The 24,194-nt window shown below is 39.4% G+C and overlaps 1 protein-coding gene across 1 annotated transcript in view; it reads left to right on the forward strand.

Annotated features, from left to right (window-relative positions):
- Positions 1–24,194, forward strand: part of Agbl1 (ATP/GTP binding protein like 1) — a 791,956-nt gene that overhangs the window by 167,305 nt on the left and 600,457 nt on the right. The window contains exon 17 of the mRNA XM_036170190.1: positions 1,603–1,756. Coding sequence (XP_036026083.1) covers positions 1,603–1,756 — 154 coding nt within the window. The remainder of the gene's footprint in view (positions 1–1,602; positions 1,757–24,194) is intronic.

Below are 24,194 nucleotides of genomic sequence, written 5' to 3' on the forward strand. Positions count from 1 at the left end.
TAGGCTGCCAAGGCTGGCCTCAAACTCAGCTATCTTCCCATCTGCCTCTTGAATGTTAAACTTACAAATGTGAGCCACGAGGCTCAATTCCAGGTAAAATTTCCACGCGCTCTTGAGGTAGAAGAAAATCCACAGAACTATATGGTTCTCTTTGTTCCTGGACACATTTTCTTTTCCCATGGGTCTCAAATAGTTGAGTACTTAAATATTTATAGACATGCTGTTTCCTTAAACTTCATTTAGAACATTATTTTCCTTGTTTTTTTGCTACATTCATTTTCTGTTTCTGCTGCAGCAAATTGTCATAAAATTTAGTTGTTTAAACAAGAATTTAAAGAAAAATTAAAATTGGAAAGAACCAAAGTATTAGAATGTGCCCCCTTCTGAAGTCTGAAGGAGGCATTTTCTTGCCTTTTTTAGCTTCTGGAGATTCTCATACACCTCTGTTGATTGTACCATTCTCTGTCTTCCATGGCAGGATAGCAGGCTGGGTGTTCACTGGTTCTCAGCAGCCAGGAAAGAGTCTTTGCTTTTAATTCCTTATACTTATATTGACCCCAACAGGATAAGGCAGGATAGACTCCTTGTCTTATGGAAATCTTCATCTTATAGCCTCTGTGTCCATTTAAGATTAAGTAATCATATGTTCTATAGGTGAAAGCATGAGTGTTTGGGGGACATAATTCTATACTATATCCTGCTGTAATATACTCACAAATATCTTATGTGAGAAAGAGAGAGAGAGAGAGAGAGAGAGAGAGAGAGAGAGAGAGAGAGAGAGAGAGAGTGAGTTATTTACCTAGCAGGTTCAATCATCAAGAGAGAAGGTAGGTCTGTTGATATCTACCTGATTACAGTTAAAACTTGATATCTGAAGCTGGATTATGTTTGTCCACCAATCTCCCATGTTGCAGTGGGGCTGGCTGTGCCTCTCTGGTTGTTGAAGTCACTGTAAGCAGATGGGGGTCTCAAGGCATCTCTAGCATGTTTTAAGTAGTCTCCTTGTTTTGGTTAGTGAAAACATCAGTAGTATTAAAGGTTGTTAACTAGGTGTCCTTGTTTTGATAGCTTTCCCATCTTTTGTGTAAAGCTGTGCTTTCAACTAGTATTTAAATTTGGAGGCAGAGTACTAAAAACTCAGTTGTTATTGGCCAGTTTCCCATTAACTTAGCATCCATAGGTAAGCTGTTTTTAGTTTTTCTTCAAGATGTTCATAGCTTTCCATTAATGCCTGGACCTACTAGATTCTGTGCTGCTGGGACTCATGGTTTCATGGTCTCTAGTGCTCTGGTATTCTCTGTGTTCATGGTAACTACACTGTGGTTATGGGAAGAACATTTTGTATCCTTGCTTTCTTACTTATAGTGCAACTTGCAAACAAATCTGGTATGCAGATATGTGCAGAATCAATGCTGTCTGTTTGGCCCCCAAAACTCCTAAGAATAGCCTCTCATCACTCAGTGCTCCATATCCATCAGGCAGATCGGGCTGGCATCAGCACTTCTGGAAATTGCAAGGTTTAATGAACGTAAGATATTTTTTCCTATTTGAGCGATTAGATAAATATTAGTAATATGCATACTTGTTTTGTTTCTGTTCTAGACTCACCTTGAAATTCTGGAGAGAAGCATTGATCCCAGGCAAGTCTACTTCCGGCAAGACAGTCTCTGCCAGACACTGGGAGGGAATCCGTGTCCATTGGTGACTATCACTGCCTTTCCTGAATCTAACAGTGCCCAGCATCTGGAACAGTTCCGTGAGTAGAATGATGACCCTCTTCTTGCAAATTTGGCTGAGAGGTCCCTCTGAAGTCATGGTAATGGTCCTTCTGTTTTAGAACAGAAGTTCTGTATCTGACTGGGGACTTGTCTGTCTTGATAGAAATCCATTGCTGTGTCTTCTTGATATAACACCAAGAGTAAATGTTAATGTCATTCTGTGGTTAAAGAATGGGGAAAATGAATAGCTAACTGTCAGGGAAAGGAAATGACCTGCTAGGATACAGAGCAGATCACCCATGATGATGACTTCCTCTTTGAAAACAGAAAACAGGCCCCGGAATCACATTTTCCAACCTCTAACCCAGGCTCTTCTCTCTCCATGCTCTTTGTTGCTCTGTGACTCTCAGTCAGTCAGAATAGGGAGGAAGGAAACCGAATCTTTGAGCCCTGGGTGATGAATTCTCTTGGTAACCTGAGTAGCTGCAGCTCAATGTCTGAAGGTATAGCCAAGAACTCTGAAATCAAAGCAAAGCCAAATCAAGAGCGCAGTAGAAACATTGACATCAATTCAGAGTCACATGTGGATACTCAGGCAGCCATACGGACATATGGTTGCACACAGACACCCCCAAATACAGATCCTTGTTGCCCTTTTAGTATAGAGTCCTGTGTATAAGCATGGCTGATTTGTTGCCAATGAGCTTCAGACCTCACTGAGGCAGGAGAAACAAAAGAGAATGAGGAATGATTTGCAATGAAAAGAAATTTGGAAGATGAAAGGAAAGACTGGAGAACAAAAGCCAAGTGAATTTATTCCCAGAACATACCATCTTACCTGATGAAGTGCTAATGGTGTTCAGGTGACTCTTGGGTAGATACAAAATGTAATTTCTCACATCCCATCAGCGTCTGACAATGGATGCTTAACAACCTGGCAATTCAACAACTGATTATCCCATTGGAATTAACAAGGCCCTAAAGTGCTTTAATGAATAGTAAGGGATTAAAAAAAAATCTCTTATGTGTTTTATGCATTTAAGAGCAATTTCCCAGCAGCCACAGGGCCCCCTCCACTTGGCAGATGAGCAAAGCCAGGGAGTTGGAGGTAGTAATCCAGGGCAATCTTCACTGGATAATTATTTATTTAAGAAAGTAGATACATATAAGTCTGTGTTTTCCAAATTCTCTTCCTAAGGAGGAGAACATAAAAGACATTTGAAAACAATATGTATATGTACATATATGTATTTTTAAGTAATCATATAAATAGCAAGCAGAAATCAGCCCCCACTGAATCATAACTGTCTTTTCTTCCTGTTTCTTCTCCTTCTCCTTCTTCTCCTCTTTCTCCTTCTCCTCCTTCTCGTTCTCCTCCTTCTTCTCCCTCTTCCTCTTCTTTTCTTCCTCCTCTTCCTTCATCTCTTCTTTCTTCTCCCCCCTCCTTCTCTCCCTCCTCTTCCTCTTCCTCCTCCTCCTCTTCTATTGACCTGTTTCTTGGAGTTTGGTTTTAGGGCACTTCCAATCCTCTGGTCAAATAAGAATGATTTCTGCTTGCTCTTTATTTAAAATGTATATTTTCTATTCTAGGTCTCTGGGGCCTGGTGCTCCAGGAAGTGTCAGGGGTGGGTTCACTCTCATGGCTTGGGTCTCAGGGGAGACCTGTCATTGGTTGGTCACTCCCATAATCTCTAGGCCACTCTTATCCCAGTATATCCCATAGGCAGGACAGACTGTAGGTTGAAAGTTATGTGGCTGGATTTGTGTCCCAATCCCTCCACTGAAAGTCTTGCCTGGTCATAGGAGATGACCAGTTCAGGCTCCATAACTGCAATTGATAGGAGTCTTAACTGGGTCATCCTTGTAGAATCCTGGGAGTTTCCTTTGCATCAGGTTTCTACCTGACCCCAAAATATCTCCCTTTTCCAGTTGGCTCTTTTGGTTATCCCCACCCCTACCTGATTTCTCATGTTCCCATCCCCACTCACCCCCAGTCATCATGAAGCAACTGGTAGAAATAGATGCAGAGACCCACAGTCAAACATTAGTCCAAGCTTCAGGAAGGAAGGATTGTAGGAGCCAGAGGGGTCAAGGACATTACAAGAAAACCCACAGAATCAACTAATCTGGGCTCACAGGGACTCATAGAGGCTGAACTGACAACCAGGGAGCCTGCATGGAACTGACCTAGGCTCTCTGCATATATGTGACAGCTGTGTAGCTTGGTCTTCTTGTGGGACTCCTCACAATGGGAGTAAGGGCTGTCTCCTACTCTTTTACTGGCTTTTGGAACCCTACTCCTCATATTGTGTTACCTTTCCCAGCCTTAATAAAAGGGGAGGTGCTTAGTCTTACTGCCACCTGATATACCATGTTTTGTTGATATTCATGGGAGACCTGGCCTTTCCTGAACAGAAGTGGGGGAGGAGTAGATGGGTGGGGCAGAGGGGAGGTGGAGAGGTGAGTGTGGGAAGAGAGAAGGGAGGGGAAACTGTGGTTGGGCTATTAAATAAATAAATAAATAGAAATGTATGTTTTCACATGTTTATCTGCTTAGAATAGCCATCGCTTTGTTTGATGCCTATCCTTCACCTTTACCATATTGAAATTCTTTAAAAAAATAGTTTCTACCAGGTATTTGTGACAACATGGAAGGAAATTAAAGGACTTTGACTAAGTAAGTCAAGTCAGGCACAGAAGGTCACATACCATATGATCTCATTTATATGTGGAAGCTAAAATTGTAGTTCACAGAATCAGATACTCTACTGGTAACTTCCTTTAGTCAGCCTGACCCAAACTGTAGTCAGGTGACAAGAGGGGAACCTCAGTTGCCTCCAAAATATTGGCCTGAGGACAATGCGGGCATTTATTGATTAAAGACTGATGTGGGAGGTCTCATCCCACTGTAAACAATGCCCGGAAGATCTTGGGTTGTATAAAAGTAAACCAAGCAAGTCATGGAGAGCAAGCAAATAAGACATGTTCTGTGGCCTCTGCTTCAGTTCCTGCCTCTGGTTCCTGATCTGTTTGGGTTCCTGTCATACTTCTTCTGTGATGGGCTGTGACATAGACCCGTAAACCAAATAGACCCTCTTCTCTTCCAATTTGGTTTTGGTCAGTGTTTTATGAGAGCTATAGAGAAGTGAACTAACCCAGACTCAAGTAGTGATTTCTAGAGACTAGGAAGAGTACTGGGGGAAGAAAAGAGGGAGAGGGTGGGCAGTGGGTATGGTGATGCTATTGGATAGGAAGAGAAACTTCTAATGATCCATGGCACAGAGAAATAACCACAGTTGTTAGCAATTCATTGTAGTACTTGAAAGTATCCAGTGCAGAGGGTTTTGATATTTCAGTCATAAAGAAATGCCAAATGTTTGAGGTGTTTTATACATCAAAAACTTTTTTTCAGATCATGCCTCATTGTAAACCTACTGAAGTCTCACACTACCTCATAAATATGTGCATGTTTTTTGTCTATTAAAAACTTAAAAAATCAAAAATTAAAAATTAAGAGCCTCAGCAAAGAATAAATAAATAAACAAGTTTTGACAAGGGGCCCTGGATTTACATTTTGCAGTGGGTTTTGCAAATTGTATATCTGATTCTCGATGATCCAAGGTTAATTAAAACATAGGCAAGGATGGTACTTTTCTATATTATCATCTTATTTTTCCAGATCATGTAAGAAGAGTTTCAGCTTATTTTGACCATTCACTCACTTAAAGATAAACAAACAACAAAAACAAACAAAGAAAAAAACCTACCTTAGTTGTATGTGTTATGTGGCTATCTTCATTAGAGTATTTTTATTTTATATTTGTGATAAAATACCATGAGCAAAAGTAATTGGCTGGGAGGAAAGGGTTTAATTCAGTTTACAGTCCATTCCACACCACAGTCCATCACTGAGGGAAGTTGGAGCAGGAACTCAGGGCAGGAACCTGGATGTGATGCAGAGCCCATGGAGGAGTGCTGCTTAGTGGCTTGCTCCTCATGGCTTGCTCATTCTACTTCCTTATAATCTCAGGACCACTAGTATCACCTGCTGTGGCCTGGTCCCTCCCACATCAATCATTAATCAAAACAGTACTGCATAGACTTACCTATGTATGGGTCAGTCTTGCTGAAGTGTTCCCTTAATTGTGGTTCTCTCTTCTCTGTTAGCTGTAGCTTGTGTCAAGATGATATAAAATGAGCCAGCATAGTGACTGATGGTTATCTTTCATTATAATGATTCATTTCAGCAAATCCCATTTTACAGGTGTGACAAGTAAGACTCAGGGAGATTCAATACTGTGACCCATGGCAGTGCCATATTTCCAACCTTGTTATTTTTGATTCCAGAGTCTACAAAAAAAAGTAAATGTGTTGACTCCATTATCCTCTTGCACAGCAGTATTCTGGCTTCACTCTCTGAGCAAGAACTTCCTCTATCCCCTTTGTACTCTGTCTACAGTTTAATAGGAAGTAGTGTAGTTATTATGGCAACACATATTAAATAAACCCCAGCTATCCTGCTCTCCTGCTGCTTACAATGAGTTTTATTTATGTTTTTTTTTTTTTTTTTTTTTTTTTCCCTAATGGTAAATGTAGTCGTTCCAGATACAGGAGCAGGGAGGCATAGATTATATTCTTTTGACTTCAAGATCTTTCCTTCAATCCCTTCCATTCCATGGTAGAGCTCAGATTGCAGAGACTGGATTTAAATGTGTGTGTGTGTCGGGGGAGCAGGGCACAGACTCACCACAGCCATATAATTAAAAAAATTATTTTTGTTATATTTTTTATTCTTTGAAAAACATATGCATGTATACAATTTTTTTTATATCATATCTATCTTCCTCCTGGGGTTTCCCCAACATATCTCCCTCCAAATTTCATCAATATTATTAGCATCATCATTATATTTAACCTACTGAATTCAATTAGTGCTGCCCATATGCACATGGCTGTAAGTACATTTTGCAGTACATAAATGCCATCTCTGGGTCTGTAAAATAAGAATGACCCAATACAATATAAACACCATCTACTTCAAAGTGCAATTAACCATGCCTGTAATTCAGAAGTAAAACCACTTAACTTCCCGTGAACCATAGAACTCGATGTATTGATTTAGAACACGGCAAATGAGCCGGAGGCTCAAGGTTCTTTGCCTCCAGGCTTCCCTTCAGGTGAGCTTAAATTGTCTCACTTGTTTTTTACCCAGGAGAGACAGGGCCAGCTTCAGTCAGGTGTGGGTTATTTAGCTGTGATGCAACCTGTTTCTGGTTCAATGGCCACCACTCACCTTTCCTAAGGAGGGATTTGTCCAGTGAAGGGTTTTCCTTCCATTCTGTAGTATCATCACTTGAGTTTTATTTTCCAAATCCAAAGAATACCAGTGTGGATATGGGGCCCAATGAGAATCTCCTTCCTCAAGGCTGGTTCCCTTGGCCATTTGTTGTAAATGCCCAGAACTGATCATTTCTAAGGACGATTTATTGAGTACTTTGACTTCTTCCTTGGGTGTAGACTCCCAAGAGTCTCCTAGAAGCATTTATTTGGTTTGATTTATTTTTCTGAAGTATTTTTCTTTTCTAAAAAGTTATTTTCCTGGAATGGTTTTGCCTTTTTTGATAAATATATTTTCAGTTCAGTACTCACCAGATTTACCGGCTGTATATTTTTATCTCTGCTTGAAGACTTGAGGATGATGTTTTCCTAAAATGCTCCTAAGAGAAGGCTCACAGCTTTGTGTCTGAGACTTAAGCCCCTAGAAGAAAGATCCTGGTAGACCTTAAAAAGTCTCACACATATCTGTCCTTTTCAGTGAGACAGTAATTAGGCAGTCTGAGGAAGCACCAATGGAGTCATTATGGAGGAGCTAAGCTTCAGGAGAAATTGATGATGCAAGGACCCCCTATAAGACACTGAGCCTACCATCATGGTTCATGAGGAATGTGTGAGACATTGGGGATTTAGGAATTCTAGACTCTTTCAACTGACAAAGTGGCTTCTCCAAAGAGCATGGGCTATTAGTAAGTCTAGGCCCCAGCTAACTGGTACAATCTGTGCTAAGGAAAGACATGCACAGCAGAGAGCAAAGGATGAGGAGTGAATAGAATCTGACGTGATGGGACAAATGCTGGGACAGGATGGGACAGAAGACAGCTAGCTCATGAGCAGGCCTCGGATAGGTCTGGTTGGCAAGATCAATACAGACACTGTTTCTAGTGCTTTCTGAGGCTAGTGCTCATTGGTTAATGGTATTTTAGCACAATTACACTTAGTCCAATTAAGTTTTTTTTTTTTTAAACAACTTGTATGTTAATAAAGTGATTAACCCATCCTTTGAACAACTTCAGAAGCAGAGAAGGTTTTTTTTAATCTTCAGTACATACTTGTCAATACATTTATGTGTGTGTTTGTGTTTATCTGTCTGTCTGCATTCTTGGATTAGAACTGAGAGAAGATGCTGAATTTTAGCAGAAATTAAGAGGAATTCAAAGTTAAGAAAATTTTGAGTGGTCATTACTCACCTAGACCCTAGTAGAAGTAGAGAGGAGTCTTGGGTCTCATTACTTACCCAAACCTGGAAAGGCAAGTAGTTCTATATTTTTCTTGACTCAGCCATTACTCCAATCATACCTTTTTATTCTTCACTCAAAATGTGCTCTTTGTGTGCAAATTACTCTTCTTCCTGTGCCTCCTCCTCCCTGCCACCTCTGGGAATTGAGCTGATGGCCTTGCCATGGTAGACAAGCCCTCTACTGCTTTATTGCCAAGCAAACAGTCCTTGTAAAAATAAGTATAATACTTTTAAATTTACTTCTTGAGAATTTCAGACATGTATACAATGTATTTTGATCATAATTACACACCATTATACCTCTCAACTCTACAAGGACAACTCCATCCCCCACATTTCTTTCTCAACTTCAGGTGTGTCCCATTTCTAGATGAAAACTCCATAGATACTTTCTGCTCTTTAACATTTTGAGTCACTGTATGAACCACTATCCATGGCCAATTTTCTTTTTCTGAAGAGAACTGAAAGCTGTACTAACCTATGGGTATAGGAAATACTTAAAAGGCAGTTTGATGCTGTTATTTAGCAAAATAATTATAGTGGGTTCTCTCTTAGGACCCATGTCCTCCCCAGCCTCATGTTCTTGGTCAGGCTTTTATAGAACCGGGCATGTGTTCCCTCCAGTGTAATGAGCCTTAGATTCAACTAGAAAGCAGCTGGTTATCCCTGTAACACTGAAATCACTATTTCATCCATAGGCATATTTTTCAAGTCAATCGTTATTGTAGTTCACAAGGTTCGTGGCTTGGTAAGCATGTTGATGGTTTTTCTCCCCCAGCAAACTGTATATCACCTTCTAGTACTATGGAAATTAGCTAGCAGAAAGGAAGCTTCCAGATCAGTGCCATCATGATTTTCCATGTCGAAGTATGTGGTATCTTCAGCAATATCAAATTCTAGTGGCAACCAAGAGCAGTGGCAATAGCCTGTTGTGTTTTAGGGGTTTCTGGGATCCCCCTTACCAATAGCTCAAAGGGACATGTATCATGCCTGATACTGGGCTTTATATTTAGCAACCTATCTATGACTACTGAGACATCTCTATCCCATACCCCTTGTAGGGTAACTGCATTTAAACACACATTCTCTCTCTCTCTCTCTCTCTCTCTCTCTCTCTCTCTCTCTCTCTCATATGTGAGCTTATAAAATACTTATAAAATATTAGGTTTCCATATGGCTTATTTATTTATTTGTTTGTTTGTTTTTTGAGACAGGTTTTCTCTGTGTAGCTTTGCGCCTTTCCTGAAACTCACTTGGTAGCCCAGGCTGGCCTTGAACTCAGAAATCCACCTTGCTCTGCCTCCCGAGCCCTGGGATTAAAGGCGTGCGTCACCACTGCCCAGCCCATATGGCTTATTTAAATGTCCTTATTGTTAGTCATTCCTCCCTTCCACTGACTCCTCTAACCTATCTTCCTATTCCTCTCCCTTCTTAAGACTTCCCTAGCATTATTTCCCCTTTCTCTCTTCAGAGACCATCACTCCCCTTGCAGAAGATCTCCCTTGCCTTTACAATGGCCCTTGCTAATTTTCTGGCTTCTATAGCTACTGCAAGTTAAACAGATACTTTGATAGAGTTGAAGCTAGGATCCACATTTGTGAGATAAACGAGGCATTTGTCTTTCTGTGTTGGTGGTCTTTCATTTGGTATCATTTTTCCAGGTCCATCCATTTTCCTTCAGATTTCACTTTTTAGTTTTTATTTCATGTGTATGGGTATGGTGGTAGTCACAGTTCTCGAGAGAAACAACTGATAGAATGAATGGTTCTACATGGGGTGTGTTAAAGTGACTTGCAGGCTGTGGTTTGGCTATTGTAACACTGGCAGTCTCCAAACAGAAATGTCAAGAATCCAGTAGTTATTCTGTCCAGGAGGATGGAGGCATGAGGTGGTCTTCAGTATGCACCAGAATCCAGAAGGAGTAGGCTCTAGTATCAGTGAATGATTGAAATTACCAATGAGAGTCAAGGCAATCAGGCAAAGAGCAAACATTTCCTCCTTCTTTGCCCATTATATAGGCTGCCACCAGAAGTTGTGGCCCAGATAGAAGGTGGATTTTTCTATCTCAAAAGATCTGGGCTTAGGGTGGGTCTTTCTAACTGAAATGACCTGATCAAGAAAAAGCCCTCATAAGTGCATGCAGCTGCTCAGGGTTTAGTTAACTGCAGATATAGTCAAGGTGACATACAAGAATAGTCATCGTGGGTGTTTTGCCTGCATGTATGTCTGCGTACTACGTACATGACTTATGTCCACAGAAGCCAAAAGATAGCATCAGATGCCCTGGAACTGGAGTTACAGATAGTTGTGAATCACCGTGTGATTGCTAGGAATGGAATGCAGTTCCATCTGGAAGAGCAGTTAGTGCTTGTAATCATTAAGCCATCTCTCCAGCTCTAATTTTGTTTTTCTTTATAGTGAAATAAAACTCCATTGTGTATATGTACCAAATTTTCATTATTTAGTCATCATTGGATGGAGATGAAGGCTGATTCCATTTCCTAGTTATTGTGAATAGAGCAGCAATGCACACAGTGAACAAACAATTCTGTAGAAGAATAAAAAAAAACTTTGAGGATGTGACCAGGAGTCATATGTTTACTTGTAGCTTTATGACAAAACTCCACACTGATTTCCACAGTGGCTATATCAGCTAGCAATTTTACTAACATTGAATAGTTTTCCTTCTCACCACATCCTTGTCAGCATTTGTTTTATTAATCTTAGCCATCCTGAATCAGGTAGCACAAAATCTCAAAGGAGCTTAATTTGCCCTTTCTGGGGTGCTAAGGATATTGAACACTTAAAAAAGTATTTCTTGGTCACTTGTGTTTCTTCTTTTCAGGACCACCTTTCACTTCCATAACCCACTTTTAAACTGAGCTGTTTGTTTTATTGGTGTTTAGATTTTGGGGCTCTTTGAGCATTCTAGACACAAATTCTCTGTCATCTGTATAAATGGCAACCATTCTTCCCCATTCTGTAGACTTCCTTTTTCTGCAATCAACAGCTTCTTTTGCAGTACAGAAGCCTTTTAATTTCATGAGGTCCCATAGAAATCCTTGCCTGATATAGAGCCTGTACTGTATTCCCTGTGATTTCCATTAGAAATTTCAGAGTTTCAGGTCTAACATTGAAGGTGTTTATTTATTTGTAATTGATTTTTTTTGCAGAGTGGAAAATAAGAGTCAATATTCATTCTTCTACATGTAGATACCTAGTTTTCCCAGCATCATTTGTTGAAAATTCTGTATTTTCTCCAATGTGTACCTTTGGCTTCTTTGTAAAACAAAACAAAACAAAAGCAAAAACCCAAAAAACAAATGACAGTTGGTATGTGGACTAGTATCTGGGTTCTCATTTCTACTCTATCAATCCATATGTCTGTTTTTTTGTTCCTGCACCATGCTGTTTTTAGTGCTATGGCTCTGTAATATGACTTAAAATCATGAATGGTAATACCTCTAGCAGTATTTTTTATCATTTAGGATTGTTTTGGCTATTCATGGCCTGTGTTTGCATCTGAATTTTAAGATTTAAAAAAGTGAAAATTGCATTGGAATTTTGATGGAAGATTGTATTGAATTTGTAGATTACTTTGGTAGGATGGCACGTTCTGGTATCTGAAAACTTTTATTATATAGATATTTCAGCTCCTTGGCTAGGTTTCTTCAAAGGTATTTTTGAAGCTCCATTTATGGGATTGTTTCTGGGATTTCTTTCTCAGTGTAATTGTCTATGGTAGATTAGAAAGCTACTGATGCTGGTTGGTTAATTTTGCAACCAGCTACTTTACTGAATTGCTTTTCAGTTCTAGGAGTTTTCTGGTGGAATGTAGGGGTCTCTTCTTCATAGAATCATATCATATGCAAATAGGGATACTTTGATTTCTTCCTTTCATAGTTGTACCCCATTTATTTCCTTCTCTATAAGTTGATTTAGGACTCCAAGTACTGTACTGAATAGCAATGTCAAGAGCGTTTTGCTCCTGACCTTAGTGGTGATGTTTTGAGTTTTTGTCCATTTGACATATGAGAGCTATTATTTTGTCATATAAATGGCCTTTATTATGTTGAGATATGTTTGCTCCACCCATGCTGTCTCCAGGGTTCTTATTATAAAGGAATGCTGTATTCTGACAAAGGTCTTTTCTGCATCTATTGAAATGATATGTGATTTCTGCCCTTGAGTCTATTTATGATGCATTATATTTATTGGTTGACATATGTTGAACCATCTCTGGATCCCTGAACTGATGCCATTTTTATCATGGTTCATGATCTTTTGGATGCATTATTCAATCTGGTTTGCAAGTATTTTACTGAGAATTTTTGCATATTCAGAGATTAGTCTGTAATTTTTTTTCATTTTTTTATTAAGAAATTTTCTGTTCATTTTATATACCAACCACAGATCTCCCCTCTTCGCACCCCCCCAGACTTCCATCCCAAGGAAGAGGGATTCTGTGGGCAGGGGATGTCGAGATCATGATGGGAAAACCTGCGGAGATGACCAGCCACATTAGTGGAAACCCATTAACTGTGGACTAATAGCTATGGAGCCCCCATAGGACTAGACTAGGACTTCTGGATAGGGGAGGCAGTTGTTTAGCACGAACTGTTTGGGGGGGGCACCCAGGCAGGGGGATCAGGAGCCATCCTGGTGCATGGGTCGGCTTTTTTTGAGCCAGTGCCTAGGGTGTGACACCTTGCACAGCTTTGGTCCAGGGGGAGGGCCTTGGACCTGCCTCAGCTGAGTGTACCAGGCTCTGCTGACTCCCCATGGAAGACCTTGATTTGTAATTTTTGTTGTTATTGTTGTGTCTTTATCTGATTTTTGTATTAGGATAACAATGGCTTTTTTAAAAAAGAGGCCTTCATCCCTTTCACCCCAGACCAGATACAATTATTTTTCTTTCTTTCTTTCTTTCTTTCTTTCTTTCTTTCTTTCTTTCTTTCTTTCTTTCTTTCTTTCTTTCTTCCTTCCTTCCTTCCTTCCTTCCTTCCTTCCTTTTTTTTTTTTTTTTTAAAGATTTAATTGTTTATTATGTATACAATGTTCTGCCTGCATGTATGCCTGCAGGCCAGAAAAGGGCACCAGATCTCATTACAGGTGGTTGTGAGCCACCATGTTCTTGCTGGGAATTGAACTCAGACCTCTGGAAGAGCAGCCAGTGCTCTTAACCACTGAGCCACCTCTCCAGCTCCAATAATAGTTTTAAAAAGAGAGGTTGTAAGTGTTTCTTCTTTTTCTATTTTATGGAATATTATGAGCTGCTTTGGTCTTGGATCTTCTTTGAATGTCTGGTAGGCTTCTGCACTGAGTCCATCTTGCCTCGGATTTTTCTTGTTGTTGTTGTTGGGAGATGTTTAATTTCTGACTTTATCTTTGTGCTTGCTGGAGGTCTGTTTAAATTGTTTACTTCACCTTGGTTTAACTTTGATATGTCATATGCATCTAAATATCAAGCAGTTTCTTTTAGATTTTCCAATTTAGTGGAATATCATTTTAATGTCCTCATGCTTTTCTGAATTTCCCCAGTGTCTGTTGTAACATTTCCCTTTTCATCTCTAATTTTGTTAATTTGGGTCTTCTTTTTTGTTTTTTTTTTGGTTTTGGTTTTGGTTAGTTTGAATGAGGACTTGCCAATCTTGTTTATCTTTTCAAAGAATCATTCTAATTTTTACTGATTCCTTATATTGTGTCATTCATCTCTGTTTCATTGATTCTCTCCCCCCCCCCCATCTTTGTTATCTCTGTCTGCCTCTTTTAGATTCAGTTTGGTCTTGTTTTTCTAATGCTTTAGAACTGACAATCTGGTAGTTTGTTTGAGATATCTCTAATTTTTCAGTGTAGGGACTTAGAGCAAAAAAATTCCCTCTTATAATTACTTTTATCATATCCCATAGACTTGAGTACATTGTGTATTGTTTTTATTTAATTCTAAGAATCTTAAAATTTCCTTCTTGATTTCATCAATGAAATTGATTCCATTATTCAAGAGTTTGTTGTCTGGTCTTCCTATACTAAAGTACTGTGTATACTTTTCTATAGTTTCTACTGATATCTAGTTTTATTCAATTGTTATCAGCTAGAATATAGGGCTTTATTAATTTTTAGTATTGGTTCAGATTTGCTTTGTATGCTAGTATATGCTCTATTTTAAAGAAAGTTCCATGGGCTTCTCTGATGAATGTGTATTCTTTGGTGTTTAGATAAAATATTCTCTAGATATCTGTTAGGTCCATTTGATCTATGATGTCAATTAACTCAAATATTTATTTATTCAATTTTTGGTCTAGTTAATTTCTCTAATGATGAGAATGAGGTATTAAATTTGTCCACTATTACTGTGTTGGGAATTAATTTGTGAATTTAAATCTAGTAGTATTTGATTTATGAAACTGATTGAGCCTGTGTTTAGTGTGTGCATGTGTGCGTGTGTGCATGTGTGTGTGTGTGTGTGTGTGTGTGTGTGTAATTTCCTCTTGATAGATGACTCCATTGATTAATATGAAGTAGCCCTCATTAAGTCTTCTGATTAGATTTGACTTGAAGTCTATTTTTATAATTATTAGTATAGCAATGCCTACTTGTTTTCCTAGTTCTATTTGCTTAGAATGCCCTTTCTATCCCCTTTACTCTAAGATTATATTTATCTTTGATGGTGAGATGTGTTTCTTGGAAGCATCAAGAAGATTCTGTTTCCTAAATCAACTTGCTAGTTTATGTCTTTTGATTAGGGAATTGAGCTTTAATATTCAGAGTTATTACTGAAAGGTGTGCATCATCACTGGTTTATTAACCTGACACAAGAAGGAATCATTTGGGAAAAAGAGGCCTCAGTTGAGACAGTGCCACCATTAGACACTGGTAACTCTGCTTGACATTTCTTGATTAATGACCACTGTGGAAGGGCTCAGGCCATTCAGGTGGGACCACTCCTGGGCAGCTGGTCCCTAGATTTATAAGAAAGCAAGATTAGCAAACCATCGGGAGCAAGCCAGTAAACATTCTTACTCCATGGCCTCTGCTCCAATTGTTGCCTCCAGGTTCCTACCCTGACTTCCCTCAATGATAGAGTATGACTTTAAAGTTGTAAGATGAAATAAACAACTTGCTCTCTAAGTTACATTTGGTCATGTTATTTTATTACAACATAGCAACTCTAAGTAAGACAATGTGTATTTCTTCCTGTCATTTTTACTTTTTTTTTTTTTTTTTTTTACTGTTTGGAGAATTTTATTTGCATTTTGTTTAACCAGTGTCTTAGCATATTTTTTTCCTTCCTCAGTCTCTTAGAAAATATTCATGTGCTCTGTAAATTATTTGACTGACTTATTTGAATTCTGCATTTGTAATTGTATGTAAGTAATTTTCATCAGGGGCCATGAGTACAGGATTGGTAATTTTTGGAGATAATAGTTTGTTTTGTTTGGCATTTTGTGTGTGTGTGTGTGTGTGTGTGTGTGTGTGTGTGTGTGTGTGTGTTTCCTCAGATCCTCATCTGGGTTAGATCATTGGTAAGAATTTTGTTGTTTTAGGGTTTCTTTTTTTTTTAACCTCTTTATTTTTATTTATTTATTTATTTATTTATTTATTTATTTATTTATTTATTTTGAGACATGGTCTCACTATGTAGCTTTGGCTGTCCTGGAACTCACTATGTAGAACAGGTTGGCCTTGAACTCACAGAGATTTCTGCCTCTTGAGTGCTGGAATTAAAGGCATGTGTCATCATGCCTGGCTATTTGTTCTAGTTCTAATTCAAGTTATTCCTCATCACTCAGTGGAGGTAGTATCCATAGGACACCCAACTAAGACATCGTATATTGCTTTTTTTCCCTTTTTTCTTTCTTTCTTTCTTTCCTTCCTTTCTTTCTTCCTTTCTTTTTAACTACTGGGAGAATTTTCAGTTGCATTTTGTTTAAACAGTGTCTTAGCATCATTTTTTTCTCCCTCAGTCTCTTCATTGTGCTTCTATTTCTTTTAAGACTAAAGTATTCTTTCTAGTATCATCAGTATATATCTGTATGTATGTATCTTGCAGTGTTCAGGAGAGAGCAGATTACAGTGTAATTGTGATGTTTTTCCTCTGTTAGACTGCTGTTCCAGGGGCCAGGTGGAATTTACACTCTATCCCTGGGAGTGAGTGCTGTCTGCAAGAACAGGTACTATCTAGTCTAGCAGTTAAACCACTCGTACAGCAGGGTAGCAGGTGATGACAAAATAGACATTTCTTAAGTGCTTATTGGTTTAGGAAGTAAAGAGACATGATAGTACTGTGTATGCCAATACATCAGTTATAGTGGGCATGAGTGGAAAGGAAAAGACATAGGCAATCACAGGGAGACTGGTGGTAAGTATTCAATTGTTGGATGGGAAGTTGAGGAAGAGGACATACAAAGGAGTGGGAATAATAGAGGCAAAGGAAAGACATAGGGTGGAGACTGTGAGTGTTTTGGCCAACAATATACCACAAAGGGGGGTAAAGCCATGTACTCATATATCATAAATCAGGCCAGCCTCTGGACTTTGGAAGTGTAACACTAAGAGGCATGCATATGGGAAAATAGAAAGGAAAAAAAAAAAAAAAAACAACCAGAAGATGGGGAAAAAGAAAGGGGGACAAAAAAACCACAGAAAACAAAATGGTGAAAGATGAGACCATTAGAGGACAGACCTAGGCTCCTGCATTGACCGAGGGTGTCATGTGGATAAGGAATCCCCATAGTTGGAAGGACAGCTGAATGGAGATATAAGATAATGAAGTCCTTGGCTTGGGTGTTGATTTCATTTCCTTGGTGGATTTGTTGCATTACCCCACTCCTGGTCTGGGCTATACTGGATACTGATTTTTACCAGTCCTGATCTCTTATAAACTCTTGTTTCATTTTTATGTGGGTTTTTTTTTTAAATCAGCTTTTAACATTGTGTTTATTTATTTTAGTGTACAATAGCCTGCCTTTATTTTTTGTGCTTTTTTTTCATTTTTATTTATTAAGAATTTTTCTACTCACTCCATATACCACCCACAGATCTTCCCTCCTCCCTCCTCCCACCCCCTAGCCCTCTCTCCCAAACCACCCCATATCCCCCAAATCGAGGTCTCCCATGGGGAGTCAGTAGAGCCTGGTACATAGAGCCTAGGCAGGTCCAAGCCCCTTCCCACTGCACCAAGGCTGCACAAGGCGTCACACCACAGGCACCAGATTCCTGGGCTGGCAGAGGTTAAGAGCACTGGTTTTTGTTTGTTTGTTTGTTTTTGTTTTTTGTTTTTGTTTTGTTTTGTTTTGTTTTGTTTTGTTTTGTTTTGTTTTGGTGTGTGGTGGTGGGACATGGGGAACTGTCTGTCCTGTGAGCCAAGGACAGACAAGGCAGGTTTCTCCCAGCTGTGGGTGCTGCAGTACTGTAGGGCAAAGGAGCTGTGTGGTACCCCACAGCACTGTTTAGGGCTTTTGTTTATAGTTTATGGTTTTGTAGTTCGCTCTTGGGTGCTATAAATCCTCACCACTGTAGCTTTGGTCAATTTTCTGCTGGAGTTCTTCCCAGTTTGCAGTTAATTCCCAGTATTTTGGATTTTGCAGCTATGGCAGCATCTGCCTTAATTGTAGTTGCAGCAAGAAATCCATTCTGATGTTAGAGAAAGTTCATGGGTTTGATGGCAGAGGAAGTTTACTAAGCCATTGACCCAGTGGATTCTGGGAACTGAAGAGGCAGCTGATTGGTTTCCCTAACTACAACTATTCACTCATTCCAACATGGCTCTCGCCCATCATCTTACTCTGAAGTCTACCATGTCACTATTTTTTTAATTGAAAATAAATTTTTCATATAATATATTCTGATCATGGTGTCCCTTCCCCCTACTCTTCCCAGAGCCTCCCCACCTGCCTCCCTACCCAACTCCAGTCCTTCTTTCGCTTTGGAAAACAAACAAATAGGCAAACTGAAAGACCAAACAAATCAGAATTTAAAAAAAAGGAAGATGAGAAAGAACAAGAAACACACATACATACACACACACACACACACACACACACACACACACACACACACAAACACTAATTGTTGGGATGTCACTTTTTAAACAAAGCACTAAATATTTCTGATGACTTCTCTTGCTCAGTTGTCTAGGCAGGCCTTGAACTTTCTGATGCCCCTAGGTGGTAATGACTCTTCTTTTACTGAAGACCTTTAGACCTCTTTATACTTCTCATCTTTATCTCCATTTTGCAGATGGCTGCTCAATAATAGCTCACAACCAGCCTTCAACTAGGAGAGTAGGAAGTGGTCACTTGGGAAGGAGACTCCAGGCCACCATTCTGTATTCTCCATCATCCTATCCTTTTCTCTCTGTTTCAGGAGAAATTACCCCAGAAATGTGCATGATTAAAGCATACTACTTATTAAAGACTGCCAGCATTTTGTTAACCCTTCTACTTTTTCTACTTTCCCTTTATAATGTCATATTCTGAAGGATCCATTTCTGCACAGAGACAGCGGAGGCCAATTTTATCCCACAGAGTTACATTTCTGCAATGGATGCGCCTTTTTTTCAGAAACCTTTGGACTAAATTAGACATATATATAGATATATAAACATATATACCTATGTATGAATATATTTACACACATATATGAGTAAAACAGTCTTGTTTAATGTTGTCGATTATAAGAGTATTATGAAAGGGGATAATTACTCTATGGACCTTTTCTGGAGGGGACATGTTATTTTTTCATTCACAGGTCCCATTCTCCTCCAGCAGAGTTGCTTTGGCTCACTGGATGGTGAGAAGCCAGGACACAACAAAGGTACATGAGGGGGATGGATATACTAATTTTGTAGCTGAGGCACCTCCACCCTGTACTTATTATAGCTAAAAGAGTAAAGTATAACCTTTATATGTTTCTGGAGGTGAGATAATCTCACTCCACTGCCTGGGTCTCCCACAGTTAGCATGCTGTTCTTCCCAGGGAGCCAAGGTGGAGGGAACTAAGAAGGCTGCACTTGCAGTTGTTAAAGAATACCTTTCTCAATTTCTTTTTCTAAAATTGTTCTTACAGAAGCAATGTTCTATTCAACCTGCCATTATGCTAAAAGCTTTTCCTTGGAAGACAATAGCTGTTCTCAGGGAAAAAAAAAAAGATTTACATGAGGTCCCAAGGGTGTAATGAGCTACCACAAGGCACCTGCCTGGGGTTGGGAGTTGTCACTTGTAAGTGGTTTTAAATTAGAACCGAGTGGAAAAATACACGGTTACAGAATTCCCCTTTTGGCTTCTTTGCAAATCATTTTCCATCCTCTCTGGCCTCTGTCTGTGTTTGAGATGCCTGATCTGGTATGGAGGACAGAGCTTTCTGTTAGAGCCACAAGTGACAGCGGTGGTAATACAGAATAGAAAGTCAAGCCAAGTGAAAACCCTCTCAATCCCAGAAATTTCTGAAACCTCCCAAGGGCACGTGCAACCAAGTAATTCTATGGAATCTGGATTTTTGAAGAATGAAAGTGGTCCACTTGAGTTAGTTTAGCTAAGGGGTAGTAGGGGCAGTGCTAGACCCCAAACTTCTGGCCTTCTGCTTAAACCTCCTTCCATCCTCCAAGTGTGCTGCACCTGACAAAGCTTTGAGCAAACACAGGGTAATTATAACAGCATACTGTTGTATCTCTTTGGAAATATTAAAGAAAGAGAGTTAGAGAACCCAAACTGTAACCACTTTTTGCCATGCAATTCTCATTATTCCAAGCAAACAGGGCACGGGGACCACGGTAGGCAGGTAGGAATATAAAGATAATATTATTCCACCCCTTGTGATTGAGGTGCTCATGATCTATAGGGAGTGTGTGTTTGTGTGTGTAAGTCATGTAAACAGGTAATTATAATAGAACAAGTGTCTTAGTCACTGTTTTATTGCTATGAGAAGACCCCATGACCAAGGCAACCTTCGTAATATGAAGCATTTAGCTGGGGACTTGCTTAGGGTTTCAAAGAGTCCATTATCATCCTAGTGGAAAGTATGCAGCAGGTTCTAGAACATTAGTTGAGAGCAACATCCTAATCCATAGCCAGACAGGTAAAGACTGGGCCTGGTATGGTCTTTTAAAGCCTCAAAGCCTACCCCCAGTGACTCACTTCCTCTAACAAGGCCACATCTACTCTAACAAGGTCACACCTCCTAATACTTTTAATCCTTCTCAAATAGTGCCAATCCCTGACAATTCAAAATATCCCTAAGCATTCAAAATATATGAGCCCATGGTGTGTGTGTGTGGGGTCATTTTTATTCAAACCACTACAACAAGGTGCACAGCAACAGGGGGAAAACAAAGTCCAGTGGAGGCATAGAGCAGAGAGGACTTACCACTGGAAGACTTATACACACAAGGCACCCCATATACACCACAAGTGCATGGTACTCTCATATTAACAGGACTTCCAAGAAACTGCAGTTGGAAATCCCAAAGATATTAAAGAACTCCCTGACTCTTCCTTGAGACTATATAAAAGAGAGTCTGTTTAACACAGCCAAGCTATTTTCAGTTTGTTTTTCCTCATCCATCTTGTTGTGGTTGATCTGCATGCATAAAAATGGGGACATATAAAATATGGCTCTTATAATACAAACCCCTAAAACTCCATGGCATTTAGATCAGTTGAGTAGCTTTTTGTTGCTTCCAATTTTGGCCAGGTTATATCAATTAAAGAAAGGCCAAGAATCCTTCCTTCTCTCAAGGCTAGTTGGAGGAGGTGGAAAAGATTATAAAACCCAATTGGTAAGTAAATTGGCATGTATCATAGTGTATAGATATTTTATTCTTAGGGTTTTATGCTCAGGCCTGAGATATAGCCCTAGGCATCCTTTGGAATCTAATTTTGAGACAGGATCTCAATGGGTTGCTTAGGTTGGTCAAATATGTAAACCCTGCCTCATAGTCCTCAATACCTGAAGTTACAAGCCTACATCACCAAGAGCAGACTAGAATTAGAAATTTTTACAAAATACTATTTGGTAGTAATAGTTGCTTCATGAATTAAGAAATAAATCACTATTATATAACTATTAGGGATAATAAAAGAAAGATTCAATGGCAATGCCAGTTGGCCTGTATCTTGAGTGGGCTTCTGTGGCAGGATCCTGTGTGATGTGGCAGGGTCCTATGCTGTTCCTTTTGGGGGAGGGGGTGAGTAGGCACAGATTCAACGACACAGACTCTGGGAGGATGTTGAAACAACGAGTTCAGTTTATTCGGGAAGAGGTAAGCCTTATATACCATCCACACCACCCTGGGGGGAAGGTCTGATGAATATGCATCTGCTGGTGTGACATAGTTGCCTCTCATTGGTTCAGGTCATCTCAGATCATGTCTCAGCTGCTGTTCTAGGGCCCTTAGGAAGACCTAGGTTGGATCTCAGGAAGTATCTTATTACCAATTTTGCTCTCATTACTGGTTTGGGTGGGCTGGTCCTCAGGCCTGTTAGGGCTGAGTCATCCCACAGGCTTCTAAGTTCAAGAGGGTTGTGGGCCAGTGTGTATGTGTGTGTGTGTGTGTGTGTGTGTCTGTCTGTCTGTGTTTGTGATTTTATGAGACAGAAAAACATCATACATAAGAACAGGAAGCCCTAGGTATGAGTCTTTTAAAATATTAGAGTATCAGGGCAATAGCATGGTAGAAGACTGAAGGAGAAAAATAAGGTGGAAAAAGTAGTTGGAGTTAAATGGTAAATGATCTTCATTTTCATGTCAGGAAGCTTCCCTTAAAAGTCAGTGATGACTTACTGGGATATTAGGAGCAGGACAGTAAGGTCAAATTCATTTCTACCAAAGAAGAAAATCTTGGAACAATTTGGTAGAAAAAAAATTGAACTAGCTAGATAGTGGTAGCTCATGCCTTTAATTCCAGCACTCAGAAGGCAGAGGCAAGCTAGTCTGTTTTACAAAGTAAGTTCCTGGACAGCCAGAACTGTTACACAGAGAAACCTTGTCTTGATACACCAAAAAAAAATAGTGACATGGAGCCCAGAAAAATGATACTCATTTGTGACTCATTATTCAGACTCACTGGAATGCAAGGCTTGGCTTTGCCATTTATTAGTATTATTATCTTGTATTACAGAACCCTATTATCCAGCAATAACATGGGTTTTACCACCCAAGTAAAGAAACTGGGCTAGAGGGATAGATCAGCTGCTTTTCAGGAGGACCTGAATTCAATCCCCAGCATCAACAGGACAGCTCACAACTGTCTGTAACTCAAGTTCCAGTGGATCTGACACCTTCACACAGACATACATGCAGCCCAAACACCAAATGCACATTAGAAAAAAAAGATACTGTTAATACCTCCAAGAAGCCTTCATACAAGACACCCATTGATAGTCACTTATAGAAAGGAGAGGTGAACAGGATTTCTTGATTCTCACTTGAAATTCTATTCTTTCTGTCCTGTCCACTCCTCATTCCCAGCTATATGTCCTTCTTCTCCAGTCACTTGTAGTCTCCAGGGATCCAGGAGTATATAGGATATGAAAAATGAACTGACAAAGTAGAGAAACTGCTTTCCTGCAGTTTTTGTGAGTTGTTGCCTATGTTGGATTAGGCTCCATGCTGATGCAGTTGCCTGAGCCACCCATTCCCCTATAAGTTACTTTAATATATGCATTGGTCCACCAAGCTAGACTGAAGTAGAATCATTACTTTAGTCTGTCATTTATGGCTGTCTGGGGTGAACAAATGTTTGTTCACATCTCCAGGAAAAGTAAATACGATGCCTGGGGAAAGATGCTCAAATACTTTGTTTTGGTTTATCCTTCTGTAAACAGTGAATACTAATAGTACCTCCTTCAATCTGTGAATAGTAAGAGCCTTAGAACTATGCATAGCACATAATGGATGCTCAAGAAATATTTCAGTTGTTGGTCATCTATACAGGAGATGGGATTCTAAACAAAGGTAGGTCTAATGAAATGGGAGGAACGTTTCTAAATTTAGGATACATGTTTAAGAACTGAGAGGTTTTGGTGATGGTTCAAAATGGGAATGGTGGGCAAGGAGTGAAAGCTGGATAGGTTAATGCTAACAAAACTATAGACAAGAAAGATAAAGACAGACACCTAAGGCTCAGGGGAAAATGCAGAAGAGGAGTGAAAGATGTTAAGAGGTTTGATCAGGGACTTTTCCAAGACTGTGTTGCCCAATAACCTCAGAAGCCACACCCATAAAATCTCACAAATAGGACTGCCTGAACATGACCTGAACAAGGAGAACAATAGACATGCCACAGGCCTTATCCCTAAACAACTACAGACAACCAAATAATGATGAGAGTGGGAGAAATAGTCTTCCCCAGGGAGAGCACAAACACTGGTTATTCAATACTGAGTGGTCAGCCCTGAGAACATACATAGGAATAGCATTATATAGAAGGAGCATGTTATATTTAGGAATATATATTTGTGTACATATAAGCATGTAACAGTTAATGAAAACAGAGACCAGGCATTTGAAAGAAAAGCAAGGAGGGGTATATGGCAGCATTTGAAGGAAGGAAAGGAAATGGGGAGATGATGCAATTATATTATAATCTTAAAAATAAGAGAAAGAGAAAAAAAGGAAGATGGTTATAAGGAAGGATGAGTTCAGTATTGGAAACATTCATTTTCAGAGTCCTGAAAATTACTGGAGAATTCAGTAGAAGTGTAATTATAAAGACAATATGTGATGAAATATAATCCAATTCAGAGGGAAATAAAGCAAATTTTGTATTACTTGAATAATTTGCCCAATTAGCAAGGAGACCAATGTTGTCTAGATGTGGTTATTGTACCGGAAATATAAAAGATATTTCATTGGAATCAAATTCCAGAACATTCTATTCTATAAATTGGCTCACTTGATATAAT

The sequence above is a fragment of the Onychomys torridus genome, chromosome 1 (genome assembly GCF_903995425.1).
Source record: "Onychomys torridus chromosome 1, mOncTor1.1, whole genome shotgun sequence".
NCBI classification, from domain to species: Eukaryota; Metazoa; Chordata; class Mammalia; order Rodentia; family Cricetidae; genus Onychomys; species Onychomys torridus.